The 16,222-nt window shown below is 40.8% G+C and overlaps 1 protein-coding gene across 1 annotated transcript in view; it reads left to right on the forward strand.

The window, feature by feature from the left end:
• Positions 1-16,222, forward strand: part of LOC311015160 (adhesion G protein-coupled receptor D2) — an 86,845-nt gene that overhangs the window by 66,552 nt on the left and 4,071 nt on the right. Inside the window, exon 24 of the mRNA XM_084012267.1 lies at positions 507-589. Coding sequence (XP_083868393.1) covers positions 507-589 — 83 coding nt within the window. The remainder of the gene's footprint in view (positions 1-506; positions 590-16,222) is intronic.

The following is a 16,222-nucleotide window of genomic DNA, read 5'->3' on the forward strand; positions in this document are numbered from 1 at the left end:
GAGTAATCACACAAAGTAGTTAATTTCATAAAAATAGCCCTGACTTTCTGGAAAATAAAATCCAACATTGTTGGGATTTTAGTGGTGCGGTCTAACACTTATAATTTGGAAATTACAAACAATATGTGCCATGTATGTATATTTAATTGATGCCCTTATCCAAGTGCGTGTTTGGGAGCAGAGAGCACATGCAAATGAATCCCTAAGACCACATGTTGAATGTTGCTCTTGAATGGCGTCTGTATCATTATACAGTACAGATATACAATAGAAAAAACACAATGTTATGTTTGGATTTTTCAGGGGAAATATTTAATATGTAAAATATGCATTTTTGTTGTCTCATTTACTTTAAATATGTAAATAATGTTTGTTTTTATACGTGCCTGTAAACCTCTACGCGTGTGTGTGTGTGTGTGTGTGTGTGTGTTCAGTAACTTCTTTGGTCGGGCTGAACACCGTTGACAGACCTAACTGTGTGTCTGTGTTTGAACGCCTGTCTTCAGGTCAGCGGTCCGCTCCTTGTGTTCCTGAGGGACTAGAAAATATCATGAGCCAAACCTCAAAAGGCACTCATCTGCATAGAAAGGTAACCCACTTCTTACACAGCATGTATGGGTCACTTCGGTGGGACTCAGCTTTTGGGTATCGGGGCAGTTCAGGGGGGGTCAACGGCGGCATTTGATCTTTGACCTCAGGACAAAAACAGACTGAAGTCTGAGCGATTACTCTGTTTCACACATTCAACAGAAGCAGGTCTGTTAGTCCTGCCACTTAGTGCACATCAGATTGATTCAACTCAGTGTTATGAAGCATTTCACCCATTAAAGCTGTACAGTATTATATGAATGAAAAACATGATAAACCTTTATACCATTAAGACGATAAATAAACGCATAGCCTTATAATACTGTATTTATTTAAATGTGTTTCATGAAAAATATTTAGACATGCACTTTAATACTTTAATATAGATGTGTAAACAATGAACCCGCAGCAATATAAAGAGAATTTTAGATATTATTTAGTTTATGAAGTAATGACTTTATTTGAAGAACCTAATTAGTTGTTTTTTAATTATTCTATTTGCATGCCATCACCCTGAGGTTAGTCCAAAACACACTCTCTCTCTCGCTCTCTCTCTCTCTCTCTCTCTCTCTCTCTCTCTCTCTCTCTCTCTCTCTCTCTCACACACACACACACACACACACACACACACACACACACACACTCACTCAGATATGCTCACGAATGCTTGACTGACTGCCTCTCTCCCCTGAAATAAATCCAAGCCTCTAACTCCCGGCATATCCACTCTCTCCGTATCCTCGTCCCCCTAGTGGCTAACATTATAACTGCATCACACAGCATGTCTCCTTTAACAAGTTAGTTTAATAATCATTTGTAGAGAGAGAGAGCACTTTATAGCAATTGTATATGCTTTGAGAAAATATGGTATTTTCATTTGTTTACCTGGACAAGTAAACTGAGTATGCTTTGTACTTTAGGTTCATGAGCTAAGTGGTTAAGTACCTTGATGAAGGGCACGAGTGGTTATTCTGACCTTCTGAGGTTTTTCCAGTGATCTAGGGAATGAAAGCCTCCTATAAGCCCACTTCTGGAAACCTCCAGTCCAGTGTTGTTGTTGTTTTTTTTCTCATGAATTATAGTGGTATGTAGTGTTCTTTGTTTGAGCAGCTACGTTCCTTTAATGTCACAAAATAAACATTCTGTTTGTGACCCGAGTTCATGTTTAAGAACTGTGAATGAAAAAAGGCTGATTTAATTAATTCTTTTTTTTCTTTTTTCTTTTTTTACATTTTGAAGTAAGAAATACTGAACTCAAAATGATGAAATGAAAGTTGGATATGAAATTAATTGAGGATACTATACTATTGAGGATGAATAGGAACTGTTTTCAACCATATAAAGATTTTATTATCATATCCTGTACAATGAAGTTCTTCATTTGCTGTCCACAGAATGCCAAACGATGTAAGTATAAAAATAGATAAATAGGACAAAGTCATTTAAAAGGCAGCAGGTGACACATAAATGACATACACAACAGTGCAAATGTAAAAGGAAAAAGGAGCAACATTTACTCAGAAATGAATAATTACAACTTGATTTCATTCTAACGGGGCTGTATTTAAATTTAAAAAAAGCAGATTTGGTATTTTTTGCTTTGAGATAAATGCTACTAAAGACACAGTGAGGGATCGGCTTTCCACTTTCTCTGCCTCTTTCACCCTCGGCGAACTGTTACCGCACAACAATGTCGAAACTGTCCTACCTCTGATGTGATCGAGGCTGACTCCGCTCTCCACCCAGCTTTGTTTTTCTTCGCAGCCATTGGGTGGTCCTTGTCTCTCGGCCCGACTCTCTTTCTTTCTCTCTCTCTCCCTCTCTCACTCATTGTCAAGTTCAACGGGGTCTGTTTCTCTTTTGGATCTCTACGGGACTTGGGCACGGTCCGAAACTCAATACCTAGAGTATACGCAATCAGGTTCACACCGGAGGTTATTGGGTGGAAGTGTGGTCTCGTTTCAAACGGAAGAATGCGTGAGCCCGTCAAAAGGATCAGAGTGTGTGTGTGTGTGTGTGTGTGTGTGTGTGTGTGTGTGTGTGTGTGTGTGTGTGTGTGTGTGTGTGTGTGTGTGTGTGTGTGTGTGTGTGTGTTTATGTGTGGCTGGTTAGTTGGTCAAGGTTAACTCAATGAAAGGGAGGTGGAGGAGGTATGCGTTTGTTCTCGGGGCGGTCCTCTGGTTTCAGTGAGAGACCCCATACCGGTTGGCTGTGGGCGTTTCAGATATGTCTTAACAGGTTGTTGCTGTCCGGTCACATTCAAATATAAGGTTTCAGTAAGTGTGGCGATTGTTTTCAGCTGTGTTTTTATTTGATTCATGATGGTGGATGGTTTGCTTTAGTTTTTCACCTGCTGCAGTGTTGGGGAAGTCAGATAGTACAATGTTTATGAACAGACTTATATCAGCATAAAAGCATATTTTTTTCCCCTTTGGGCAACCTGAGTGGATCCCTGTATCGGTGAATAATGCTGCACCATGCTATGATTTTATATGAATATGACATATGTCCTTCGCTTAGGGAGGTTTGTATAGACTCTCGGATACTTTGTGTCTCAAGTGATCATATAAGAGATTTTCCAACATATAATGATTTGAAAGCAAATGAAAAATAATGAGAGTAAACTATACACTATAAAACACTAAATGAAACCAGTGAAGAAGATGTTTTAATTAAGCTTTCAAAAAAAAAAAAAAAAAAAAAAAAAAAAAATATATATATATATATATATATATATATATATATATATATGTCACCCATAGAGTTGGAATAATTCGCAAATGTCTTGTCTTTTATAGCGTCAAACAAATGTTATGCATGAATCATGAACCTGGTCAAAAGTGATCACTGATGCATTTAATAGGAATAAACAGAGGATTGTGTCTGAAAACAAAATATTCCAACTTGATGGGCAATTTACTTTTATTCCCTATTTTCATTAATATACTTTTAAACTTAAGTTTTTCAATACAAATTAGAAACATGTTTTTTTTAAAGAAAGAAAGAAAGAAAATCAGACAAAAAAATCAATAGATTCTTGTGATCCGTTGCATAAGAGCTAAAAACAATATTCCTGGTTTGCCCTGCTGAAATCACCCCGGTTGACCTTTCCAGCCTGTTGAGTGTTTCAGTGTTGGATCCGTTAGCCATGGCTCCCTTTGAGTACCATTCACACGCGATTGGGAGTCCCATGACAGGCCAGCTGGAGCCTTCAGTCCACCTCCCAAAGCACACATACAGACACAAAACCTCCACGGAGCCACCACTGGCCAGCCAGCCTGTCACTCATTTAACAGGAGGGTTACTGGATGAAAGTGTGTGTGTTTGGGGGGGGGGGGGGCTTCCTGTTTTGGCCTGTGTGCTTTAGTCCTTAGTCCTTCCTGGCAGGAGGGCTGCTGGTGTCATGTCTGTCAGCTACAGCACGACCGGCTATGTCGCCTATTCCACCGGGAGGGCTGCATTTATTTTTATTTTTTTTCAGCAGAAGTGCACCCTCAAAAAGAAAAAGAAAATCACTATCCATTTTATTGTTTGTTGCAGCTGCATATGCTCATAACATCCTTTTATTAATCATTATTACACTAACAACGATAACAACAGACTTTTGATCACAAAAATAGACATATTGAGATTTCTCTGGATAAACAATAAAAACACATTTCTTCACCTGTATTATATATAATATTATATTTAACTATATGGAGTAGTGTGCAGGCGTTATTCCCCCCTTTTCCTTGAATGATGCTATATAGTCTAGCACCTTCGTAATCCCGTCCCTCCATTATTTCCATCATCTCAAAGGTGAACAAAATCAACTTTCTATTTTCCAATTTCCAAAATATAGTTATCAGATAATCAGAAAATATTAGAAAATATCCATGTATCCTTACACATTCTGTATTGCTTTTGTTGTTGTTTTTTTATGGCTGAACATTTTTGCTTTACTTATTATATATATATTCTCTCTGTTTCACAACAAAGAGGTGTGTGCATTTATTGTGAAATGCAATGCCACATTAGGACTTTCACTCTAATCAAGTATTTTTCCTCTCCTGCTCTCTCACATGCTCACATACACACATACTCAAACCGAGTGTTGATATCTCACACACATACACACACCCAGACTCTCATGACTCTTCATGAGAGGTGGGTATATCCACCAGTCATGTTCCATTAATCCGAAGCAGCCAGTGGTGATTGATCAATTAGCCCTGCTTAAAGCTGCGGCTCAGACTGATCAATAACACTGATCACCAGCCAAAGGTTTTTCATTAAGACCTGCTGCTCTGCATGAGTAGACTCTATTAGCATAGACCAAACGAGCTGCGATGAATGCAAATACTCCAGTGAAAATGTACACACACACACACACACACACACCATCATAACATTCATATAACTTTGCTCCCATGGGTGAAGGAGAAAGGAATACATAACATCGGATAATAATAGTTTTTGTCACATAAATTGCATGTTATGATCATGAATGTAACATTTCTTGCGGGGCTCTTGTACTGTGTCCATCCTCCTTAGGAAGCTAAAGTATTTAGGGTTCCACACAATTACTCCTAGCGTTACACAAACACCCACGTTACAATACTTACTTCAATGTTCCAAAAAAAAATGTAATCGGTAAAATATACCTTACTGTATGACCTGTTGCCCATAATGTTTAAATATTTTGTTTTCAGAGACAATCCTCTGTTTATTCCTATTTAAATGCGTCAGAAATCACTTTTGACCAGAAGCAATGATTACATTATGTGTCCCAATGACCCAGGTGAAATTAATTCATGCATAACATTTGTTTAGTGCTATGAAAGACAAGACGTTTGCAAATTAACTGCCTATAAACTTTTTGGGCGACCCTGTATACGTCTCAAATTGTTAAAAGAGTATCTTCTGTACAACAACAAAAAAAATTGATGTATTAATATTAGAATTTTTACCTCTACCTGATACAATTCCACATTGTTTAGTGCAGTATAGCCGCTAGCTTTTTGTCTTTTAATTAATTAGAGGTAAGATAAGTGTCGCTCATAAGCTCAGATTGTTTCTCAAAGACACTTTAAGCAAACTCTCCCCTGCAACTCCCTTATTTATTGTAGGATATTGTGCAGTAATATGAGTCATATTGTGTCAAAATAGTCTATAAACACATTTTGCCTCCATTGTCTGCCTTTTTTTCTGAGTTACCTGAACAACTCCGGATGTTGCTGCACAACAGTCATCCCAAACCCTATCAAACCACACGGGATCATCCGTAGCTTAAAACAGAAAAAACACCGGCCATGCAGCTACCACTGCCAAAACTCACCTTTCTCACCCTTTCCTAACCCTCGGTGGGGCCGAGGCCCATTGTTTCACTTAAACAATCCTCATTGAATTACAAAACGGGCTTGCATGCTTTGTTCGGTGAGGCCGATGCGTACTGCTGTCATGGGTCCTATCGTTAATGTGCCATCACTGCACCTCACATCCTCAGCAGACACAGGCAAGCGCTGAGCTTATTTCCTCCCATCTGTAGGTGAATGTGCATCTGTGTGTGTGTGTGTGTGTGTGTGTGTGTGTGTGTGTGTGTGTGTGAGAGAGAGAGAGAGAGAGAGTGAAAAACTGACTGTACAAGTTGTGTTGGTGGACGGGGTGAATGAGCAAGAGAGGAGGTTGGCGGGTAGGTCAACGTGTTTGTGTGTGTGATAGCGTTAAATCGCTCAACAGAGAAGAGAGCAGATAAGCGTTGTGGCATGGGGGGGGTTCTTTAGTCACTGGTGGAAAACACCACAGAGACCTGGTGACATTCACACACCCACACAATGATTCATTTTTCTATAGCGAGGAAAAATAGGCGAGCTGAAAAAACATACATAGACTGTGGCAAAAGAATGTAGTAAGTAAAATGACCAACAAAAAAACTGAGCCAAGAGAGGGGGGGCAATATTCAGAGAAAAAAGCAAATTTGCAAGTTTGCAAGAATTTATTACGATGCTAACGACCGTCATTTATGCTAGCTTACTTCCCATGAATGTACGCATTTATTTTTCTAATTAATACATCATATCTTGTGACAACGCCTCCTTAAAGTTCTTAGGGTGACGGTTGTTGATGGTTCTTGTTGGTTTTATTTATATGGAGCCAAATTTTCACCTTATGGGTGTTTATTGACCGGGGAGGTTGGGCTTAGATGCTAGCGGTAGTTTCACTGGTTGTCATAGCAACAGCAAATGGTGTTAGCAGAACCTAGCATCTTGTTTATATTGGCTATATGTACACGTAAATATATGCCAAAAGAAAACAGAGGCGAGAGAGGGGGGGCAAGATTCTATATTATATACAAAAGTTGCAAATTTGCGAGTTTATAAAGTAGCAAATTTGTCACTTTTTTTCCTCTGAATTTTGCCCACTCCCGGCTCTGTTTTTTTTTCTTTGCCTACAGCCACCCTAATACGCCATCATAAGTAAACGATATTACTGGATTTCATATTTATTCCTAGTTGGAACTTCCCTGATTGATTGTTTATTGATGCAAGATTAACTTTTTTTTTTTTTTTTTTTTAAACACTTTATTTGTAATTTCTGTTAGCATATAAAACAATCATATTCTCTGTATTACAAATAACTATAACAAACAGTCCCGACAATAGACAGAGACATTTCAAACCCAAAATCAACGTGACAAACTAGTCATGCAAGATTAACTTTTGAATGTGTACAGTTACCATCATTGCAAAATCTCTCTTCGTCATTTTTGTTGTTACCAGTGTGAAAATCACATTGACAGTTAGGTTCACCTTCTAGTATTTATATTGGATTGCATATTCTTATTAATGCAAAAGAAACAGATAAAACAAGGAGTGGTCATTCGGAGGAAGCAAGGTTCAGGGTTGGGTAAAGGTTTGGGACGTAGAGAGAGAGAGAGATAATGTCTTCAGGAGGAGAACCCACCAGGAGTGTGTGTTCACATGAATGTGTGTGTTCTTGTGTCTCTGTGTGTGTGTTCGAGCAGAAAGGAAGGGAGTTGGTCTCAGAGATACTGAGACAGACAGGAAGTGATCATCCCGGTGTTACCGTGGCTGGGGGGGTTCAGCCCTCTGGCTCCCCTGGCCCATTCATAGTGCACACGCAGGTTACTGCTCGTACGCACGTGCTGATGGATTGGGATGCCCATGCATGAATGTAATTGGTTTAATTTTACTTTATTTGTTTATTTGGAGAAGACGATGCATATTGATGAACACTTGGGGCAAAAACATCACTTTGTGTAACGAAGCTCATTTCCATCCGCAGTCCTCAAACTTGACTTTTTGCCTTCTCGTTTTCATGTTAAGATCGAACCTTTTAACCATTTTTATTCACAATGACTGAGCGTTTATGAAAGGGTCAGCTTAATAGGTCAAATGTCTGAAGGGTCCATCCCAGCTGTCTCGAAGCAGAAAGACTATACAGACACTTTTTGTGGCCATTTTCGCTTAGTTTGATACAGGTTTTTTTCAGAGATGGCATGGCAGCAGAATGATATTTCCATGAACCGTGTGTGGGTGTGTGGGTGTGGGGAGGTGGTGGTTGGGATGGACGGACGGATAACACCCGTATCCATCCCCACTGGGGAAAGGAAGTCCCTATTAGAACACAACAGGAAAGAGACAGAGCAAAAACAAGCGCATGTCGTTTTGGACATTAAATCACTTCCTGTAGGGCTGTGGGCCGCCTAGCCACCCCCCCTCCATGCTCTGCCCTCTTTGACCACCATTTTTTGGGGTTGGGGGGGCGGACAGAGAAATTGATCAAGTCTCTTCATCTGTGTGCATAAAAAAATGTGCATGCGGAGACGTCTCTAAGGCTTTGATGGGTGAAATAACTCATCAATAACGGAGATAAGAGGCTTGAGACCCCATCGAAGGCAACTGTATTTTCATCTTTTTACAATATCCACTCTATTCTTCAAAAGCAGAATCTGTTGCCTCACAGCCACAGCGTATATATATTATATATATATATATACTGTATGTAATGCTGTGCACTCTCCCAATCTGATTTATCGCTGTGACTTGCAGATGTGATGAGTATCGTAGGATGCAAGTGCCATATAAATCCCTGCGCCGTGACAGATCACAAGCCGTAAGTCTGGACCTGGTGCTTTGATCTTCATCCAAGAACAAAAACAAAGAGACACAAAAGGTTTATCTGTAGTCGAGGCAGGAAAAGGCCCTTTTTTTTAATGGCGACAGGAAGAGACAATGACAACTGTTTTTCTTTCAAAACACAAACACCAGCCTCACCCACGCCTGTCACGTCATTATTCTTTTTTGTGTTTTTGTTGTATTTTTTTTTAAGTTGTGTACGACGTTGAATTGCAGACATCTTGAGCAAATTGCATAGAAAAATGCAAGTCTCACACAATGCTACACTCGTCCATAGGCACAATTGTAAAGAAAAAAAAATGACTTCCTTCCTGCAGGCGAGTTCCTGTTTATGTGTGAATTCAGGTCAGGAGAGAGGGATAGTGGTCCCTACCTCATCCACCAGCATCCTTCCCTAGTGCTGACCCCAGTCCTGGTGATGCAGAATGCTATGGAGACCAGTCACGTTGAAGATAATACCTGTCACTCTACATCTCTAGCTGTTAAATTCATCCTCACTCCTTCTCACCAGGAACTTCCTCTTCCTCTGTCCCTCTCTCTCAATGCACACAAAGTTAACTGTTCTTTTACTCCCTCATCCAACATGCCAAAACATTGGATAGAAGCCTTTTTTTATCCACAAAACACACACACAAAAGGAGATATGACATTATTTGCGTTTTCTGCTCTCCACAAGACTTAAGAGACCCCACCGCTCTCCCCAAAAAATGTCTCAATTGCATACACACGGATCTTCCTGAGGCGCCCTGTTTGTTTCATTTTCTGCTGATTTGCCTAAAACAGGCAGTAGCCACCGCTGTGAATGTTTAATTTAAGAGCTCATGTTCCCCTCTGTGCGATATGTGGTGGTTGGGAGCATGGACGGGGCTTGACGAAGAGGGGGTCCGAATGTGAGGTTGAGGGGGTTGGGATGGGGGTATGTGTGTGGGGGGGGGACCTCTAGGTCTCCGGGCACAGTCATTAAGATGGCTCCTTGGTTTGGAGATGAGAAAGCATGCTCGGCACTCTGGGCTCATTGAAGATGCTCCCCTGCCTACTTGGAGCATCCATTATTTATGAGTTTTTACAAATTCCAACTGACATTTATATCAGCTGTGGATGGTCTGGGTGTGTCTGCACCCCCCCCTGATGAAAAGGTTGGTCAAATACAACGGCTTGGTATTACAGTGCGAGATTTGCAGGGTTCTAACTTGTGTGCTACAGTCCAACTTCACACTCCCTCTCTCTCGGACAGACACAGTCCAGATTGTTTTCCTATTATTATAATACAGTTGGTGGTTGTGGGCCGGGTCGGGTTCAGCACTATGATTAACGCATATTTTTTGCATGTTGGGCAGTGCGACTTGGCATTCATAAGGAGTCGGTGGTGTTGCAAAGAACAGGCTTTCATTCACCCCTGCTTTGTTACTGTTACTGTGAGTGACTGGAATGATGCAAAACTGTACAGGAGTGAGTTAATATCAAAGTGAAAGCCAAGTTCAAAGATGCATGTTCCCAAGCGTAGCACCCCCCTGGCCCGATCGGGTTTGGTCTGATCCTCACCGCGAGAGGGTCTTTAGTTTTAAGTCATATTTTGATGACACCAAAATCAGTGAATGAGTCTGTACAATGTAAAACGGCGACTCCTATGGTCAAATCCCCTTAAGAATGACACCTAACACCACAGCTTTGTGCAACTTTTAAGTTGTTAAGCTTATTGGGTGTTACTTGTTAGCTTCTGCCCAGTTGATTAATATACATACAGGGTTGCCCATGAAGTTGGAATAATATACAAATGTCTTGTAATCATTGCACCTGGTCAAAAGTGATTACTGATGCTGAAGATTTTTTTGAGGCATAGACGCCTTTTATTAGCAGTGGATAGATCGGAAACATGAGGAGAGAGAGGGGATGTGACATGCAGCAAAGGACCTCCGGCCGGGATTCGAACCGGGGTCGGCTGCGTATGTACGTTCGTACATGGCATGCGCTCTAACCACTCCGCCAACTGCGCGCCATTACTGATGCTTTTAAATAGGAATAAACACAGGATTGTGTCTGAATACAAAATATTCCAAATGTATGGGCAACAGTGTATATACTAATAATAATATACTAATAAGAAAATTAACTATGAGGGCGGAATGCAAGGATAATACCATTATTGTGATAAATAAATGTGTGTGTGTGACGAGCCATGGTCCATCAGGAAGCGTCGTCTCTCTGCTGCCGAGCGCTCCTCCGACCTCGTTCCACCGTGGCTGAGCCGGTATTGATCCGACCGCTGCCCCTGTTGCTTTGGTGTTCAGCCTCGGGCTTCACACGGGGCCTCGGCTCACCTTACATCACTCACCTCACATTAGACTCTGAGCTTGATATGCACTGTTAGGCTCTGGCACACTCCCAGAGAGAGAACTTGTCAAATGCCAGTTAACATGAGCTTCAGTTGATGACTACCCACTTGCTGTCAATCTTGCATTGGGGGTGCTGTTGGTCAATTCAACAATTCACTGCTTTCTATTATGCTTCTTTTATATTTGGAAATGTGCAAATGCTTGGTATTGTCAGTAGAACCTTGATCAAACAGAATATTCATATCTATCTATCTATCTATCTATCTATCTATCTATCTATCTATCTATCTATCTATCTATCTATCTATCTATTAACCTTTATCTTGCAACCTTTTTAGCTTGCATTTAATTCACAGCTTTTTGATGTACATTCTCTTTTAGATTCTCACACACACACACACACACACACACACACACACACACACACACACACACACACACACACACACACACACACAAACACACACGTACATGTACACAGTCTCTGAGCAGGGCTTTTTAAAAGCTTTGCTCAAGGGCACCTTAGCTGTGATTGTCAACCCAGCACATCATGTTTGTCTCTCCTGGTACCTCACCCACGTTTTTTATAGCAGGTAGTAATACGGTGTTCGTGGATGACAAATATGCACTGTGCTGATGCTGTGTCCCCTGACTGTAGAAGGCTAATGTAGCTTAAAGTCATAGTTAAGATTTAGAGTGACTTTTTTTGACATAACGGGGTACTCGACAGTGGTGGGGAGTTGTGGTGGTAGGGTTTTTGTTTTTTGCCTGGCAAAAAAAAACAAAAATAGCCATGCTAACATGTGAAAGACGGGGGGAAATGGATTAAAAAGGTGATCTGCCATCCAGGATGAAGTCTATATGAGGTTTATAAAAATGTTAGTTTTAATTAATAAAATTAATTGTATGCAGTAATCTGATGTCCCTTTGCCTGAGTTGATGTTCAGTTTTTTTTTTACTTTAGATTTGCAACCAGAAATCTGATTAAACAGCTTTTAATGAGACTTTTTGGGGGTAAAATGGCTCCCCGGCCAGCACCTCAGTTGAGGTGCAGAGTGGTAAATGAAGCACAGGAGATGGTGAGAGGCGTCCAAAACAAAAACCCACAAAATGAAGTTTTTTTTTCAGATTCAGATAATAAGGTAAAGGGAAATACCAGTACTAAAGAATCAGAATAATAAATAAATAGGAAATTGTACAGTTGCAATTGTTCCATAAGAGAGTAAATAAAGAGCCTATACACATAGTCATGTGACAAGACTTTTACACACAAGTAGTCAAAGTATAACTAATGGCACCAATAAGTTATGTATGTACAATGTCTGCATAAAACAACACTATATGGTCTGTTTGTGTATTTGCTGTTGTAGTAGAAGTGAGTAGTAGTAGTATCTTACGAATATAGTGCACAGGTATTATTGCAAAAAAATGTACTGTTATACTGTACTGCATATTGAACATAGTAACTGGTTTGGATGGTTAATTGATAGTTGCTATGCCACTATTTAGCAGGAGGAGTTGTAAAGTTTGATGAAAATGTTATATGGATCGTTTTTGAACTGCAGGTTATCAGTACCGTGCATAGATGCTGTTTAAAGGTGCCATATTATACTGTGTTTTCTCAATTCCACACAGCTGTCAGAGGTCCAACAACACTGTATTCGACATGCATTGCCCCAAACCCATCCATGGTCCTGAATTTCAGCCGTTTAAAAGTTGCTCAAATGAGCTCTACTGAGAACAGGCCGTTTCTGTGCCTGCACCTTTAAATGCTAATGAGCTCTGTCTGTCATCGCCTACTTGGAGAGCGACGGAGAGGATGCTGCTTACGCTAGTGGTAGCATGCGCCAATGTTTATGGTGGATGTATCGCTATGGCTCGCCTATGTGGCTCAGGTGAAGTTGCTGGGTCCCGTATGGTTGGGACAGATCCTTTTATGAGGGTCAGTGTCGAGGCAAAGCCAGCTTTGTACTGACCCTTGTTACTGAAGCAGTACAATGTGAAGTGGTTAGCACACATACAAGCTAACACGAACCGTAGCCGGCACATTGTCATTTAAAATGAAATGCAACAACTGTCTCTTCTGTTCTTCTGTAGCTGGGACAGAATATCAGCACATATCTTGATTTGTACAACCAACAACAGAGCAATCTGTGTGTCTAGCTCTGATTGAAGACATTGTGAAACACCGCTATCTCACAGCAGGACACACCGAACTTCACCTATCTCCTATCATCGTGCAGAGGAGTTTGGCCTATGCAATAACTCCCTTCGTTACGAAATGACAGGAGCTGAATCTCAGCAGCCCGTAGGAGCGCCGTTGTACCAGTGGGGGGGCTGCAGAGACCATGCAGGAGTCGCTTGTTTTCCTCATCCTGGTAGTTGGTAGGCTCAGGGAGGACCAGTTTATAGATGTAGAGACCAGAGAAATCCTGTTTTTCATAATATGGGACCTTTAAGTGGTAGTTTTGAGTTAAGTGAGAAGGCCTGTCAGAAATTTGGGTTTTAGTTGGACTGACACAGTGACCTGGTTGTGAAACTGAAAGCACAGAGCATACGCTGCCATTTAGGCCTGTCCATGGTCAGACAGACCAACTAAGCATCATTCACGATGTAATAAAGGTGACAAACCCAGAACTCTCGCAGGTGATGAGAGGTAGTCTTCTGTCCCTCTCTAAGACTGAGCCACCGCTCCAAAACAGATGCTGATGGGACGTTTCCCTTTAGATTCCCTTCCACAAGGCCTGCTCCCTTCTTTTCCACAGCCATGTCTAAGTCTGTGATGTTCATTTATAGGAGCTTCTATTACATCGTTATTGCTGCCTCTGGCAAAGGATCCGGCCTCTTAAGAGTCCTCGGCAGCTCTCACAAACTGTTGCTGTCCATTAAGAGGAACGGCAGACTAAATAATCAGCTTCCCATCGGTGACAATCTGAGAACAGCTGTTTGCGTGCGGAGGCCTGCCAGCAATTGTCGGCAATGCTCCGAAACAGAAAGGAGGAAAGGAAAAAAAGGCTCTTTGGAGGGAAGGACGGATGAAAGGAAAAGTTTCTGCTCGATTCCCCCCTTAAGGGTTTTTTGATATTGATCTCACCAACACACCTGCCGATGTATGCGTAGACACATATTCACACATACTTACATCCTTATGTGAGGCTGATTCCTGTGTTTTTCTTCCAGGTGAGGAATGCTATACATTCAGAGGTTATAGAGTGCTTGATGTACTTCTTTTCCTTGTTTTGCAACATTTATGTGGCACTTTGCGATACAAACAAGAGGGCCTTGATGTAAACTATTCAGACTGCCAGCCAAATCATTTGTTGCCTTTGTTTGACACCAGGCATGGCTCTCAGCTCAGTAATGTTGTTAAGTATGCATCCATGTGCCCTCACTTCAGTGTATTGCTGTAGATAAATAGCGAAATAGATCCTTATAAGTGAGTGGTTGTCATCGAGAGTGGAGCGGGTGGACAACCACAGCAGGAACAACTTTAATTCAAGGTCCGGTGCATGCAAACCAAGAACTGAACCCAACAAAAAAACAAGGATCCAACAAAGAATGAATGAAAGAATGAAAACCAGGACTTTTAATACTAAGGAGAGTGTAGGTGGGGAGATCGAGAGTGATGGAGTACAGGGACACGTGAGGAAATAATGCAGCAAAGAACAACAAAAAGGTCTCTGCTCTATGTTGGTTCTTCAGTTGGTTGCAGCTCAAGGCTGCCGGTGGTGATGCAAGATTAAATCTGGTTTTATGTAACGGCATCCAGTTCATGCTGTTGGATTTTCATTTCAATCACAGTATGAGTGAGCACACAGCCCCAGAAAACATTATATCCAGCATTTACTTTACTTTTCCACACTTTTTTGGACAGAGACAAATATAATTTTCTATTAGTTAGCTAGCATTGAATGTTATTCTGTTTCGGCTTTGTCTTGTTTTGTTTTTTTCCCCTCCGTTAAGCGTCTGTTTAAGTTCTTGAAAAGTGCTATAACAATAAAATATAATATGGTGTAAATTGTAGTCTGGGCATAAACCATTTATTAATTTTTGATTAACAGTCTGGTTCAGTTTATTCTCAGATCCTGAATCACTTTACCTTGTTGTTCCAAACACTCAAACCCAGTGTTTGGGTGTCTTGGTTCCCTATAACTTTGCTTTTTGTCTGCCAAAGCCAAAACAAACTACTTTAATTTGAGTACTAGACAGTCTGATACAGTTGTATAACAGTCTGCAATCTATTCAGGGAAAAAGTCCTGCAATATAAGCAACAAACAGAAGCGGTGATACGAGCATGAGCTCAAATCCATCGATCAGAAAAGCGCCACTTAACCCGGTGATTCTGCTACGGAGGGTTTTTTGCTTGCAAGTGTTAAAGTGTTAAAGGTCGACAATAAGAACAAGCAACTCTCAGGGTGATGTTACATGTAAAAAAAATAAAAAATAAAAGAATAAATCAATAACCATAAATCGTTCTGGCATGGAGTGGCTCAGGCTCACACACTGCAATAATCTGCAGTTCCTCAACAAATCACTTCATGTGGCCAGGGGTGTAAGAATATATTGTTACATTTGAGTAATATATCGACTCTCAAAAACAATGCATCAATGTTTAATTAATAGTTCACCTGCGACGTTTTTACCAAAACATTGATGTTGGATATTAAGGAGATTGTGATAAATGCAAATGCAGAACTTCGGATCCGGGCATATGAGTAACCCTATATAATAAAATAACCCTATATCGCCTTGCATACAGTAATACATTACAGCCCCACCTATCATGATATGTATCGCAGCCCTACATGTAACGACTAAGATGCCCTCGTTGCTTTAATTGAATTGTTTGTTTTGTTTGATTCACAAGTCGTGTTTACTTTCCGGAAGGATTTTGCAGATGAACGGTGTTGTGACATTCAGGTTGCCATGTTATTACAGATGCCAAAGAACTCTTTTCTTTTGACGTTCCCGTGCAGCACTCTTTTTGACACCGTCGAAGCAAAGGTCAAGATTCCAAGTGCAGTCAAGCATTCACCTTCGCCACTTGGCTGAGGTCTGGCAAGATTAATGCTTTGTGTCATTTCTCTATGTGCCAGGTTCATCTCTTCTACAATGGAGCCAAGCAAACAGAAAAAAAATGTGTGTGCCTGAAAGTGTGTG

Source organism: Eutrigla gurnardus, assembly GCF_963514095.1.
Source record: "Eutrigla gurnardus genome assembly, chromosome: 6".
Classification (NCBI taxonomy): domain Eukaryota; kingdom Metazoa; phylum Chordata; class Actinopteri; order Perciformes; family Triglidae; genus Eutrigla; species Eutrigla gurnardus.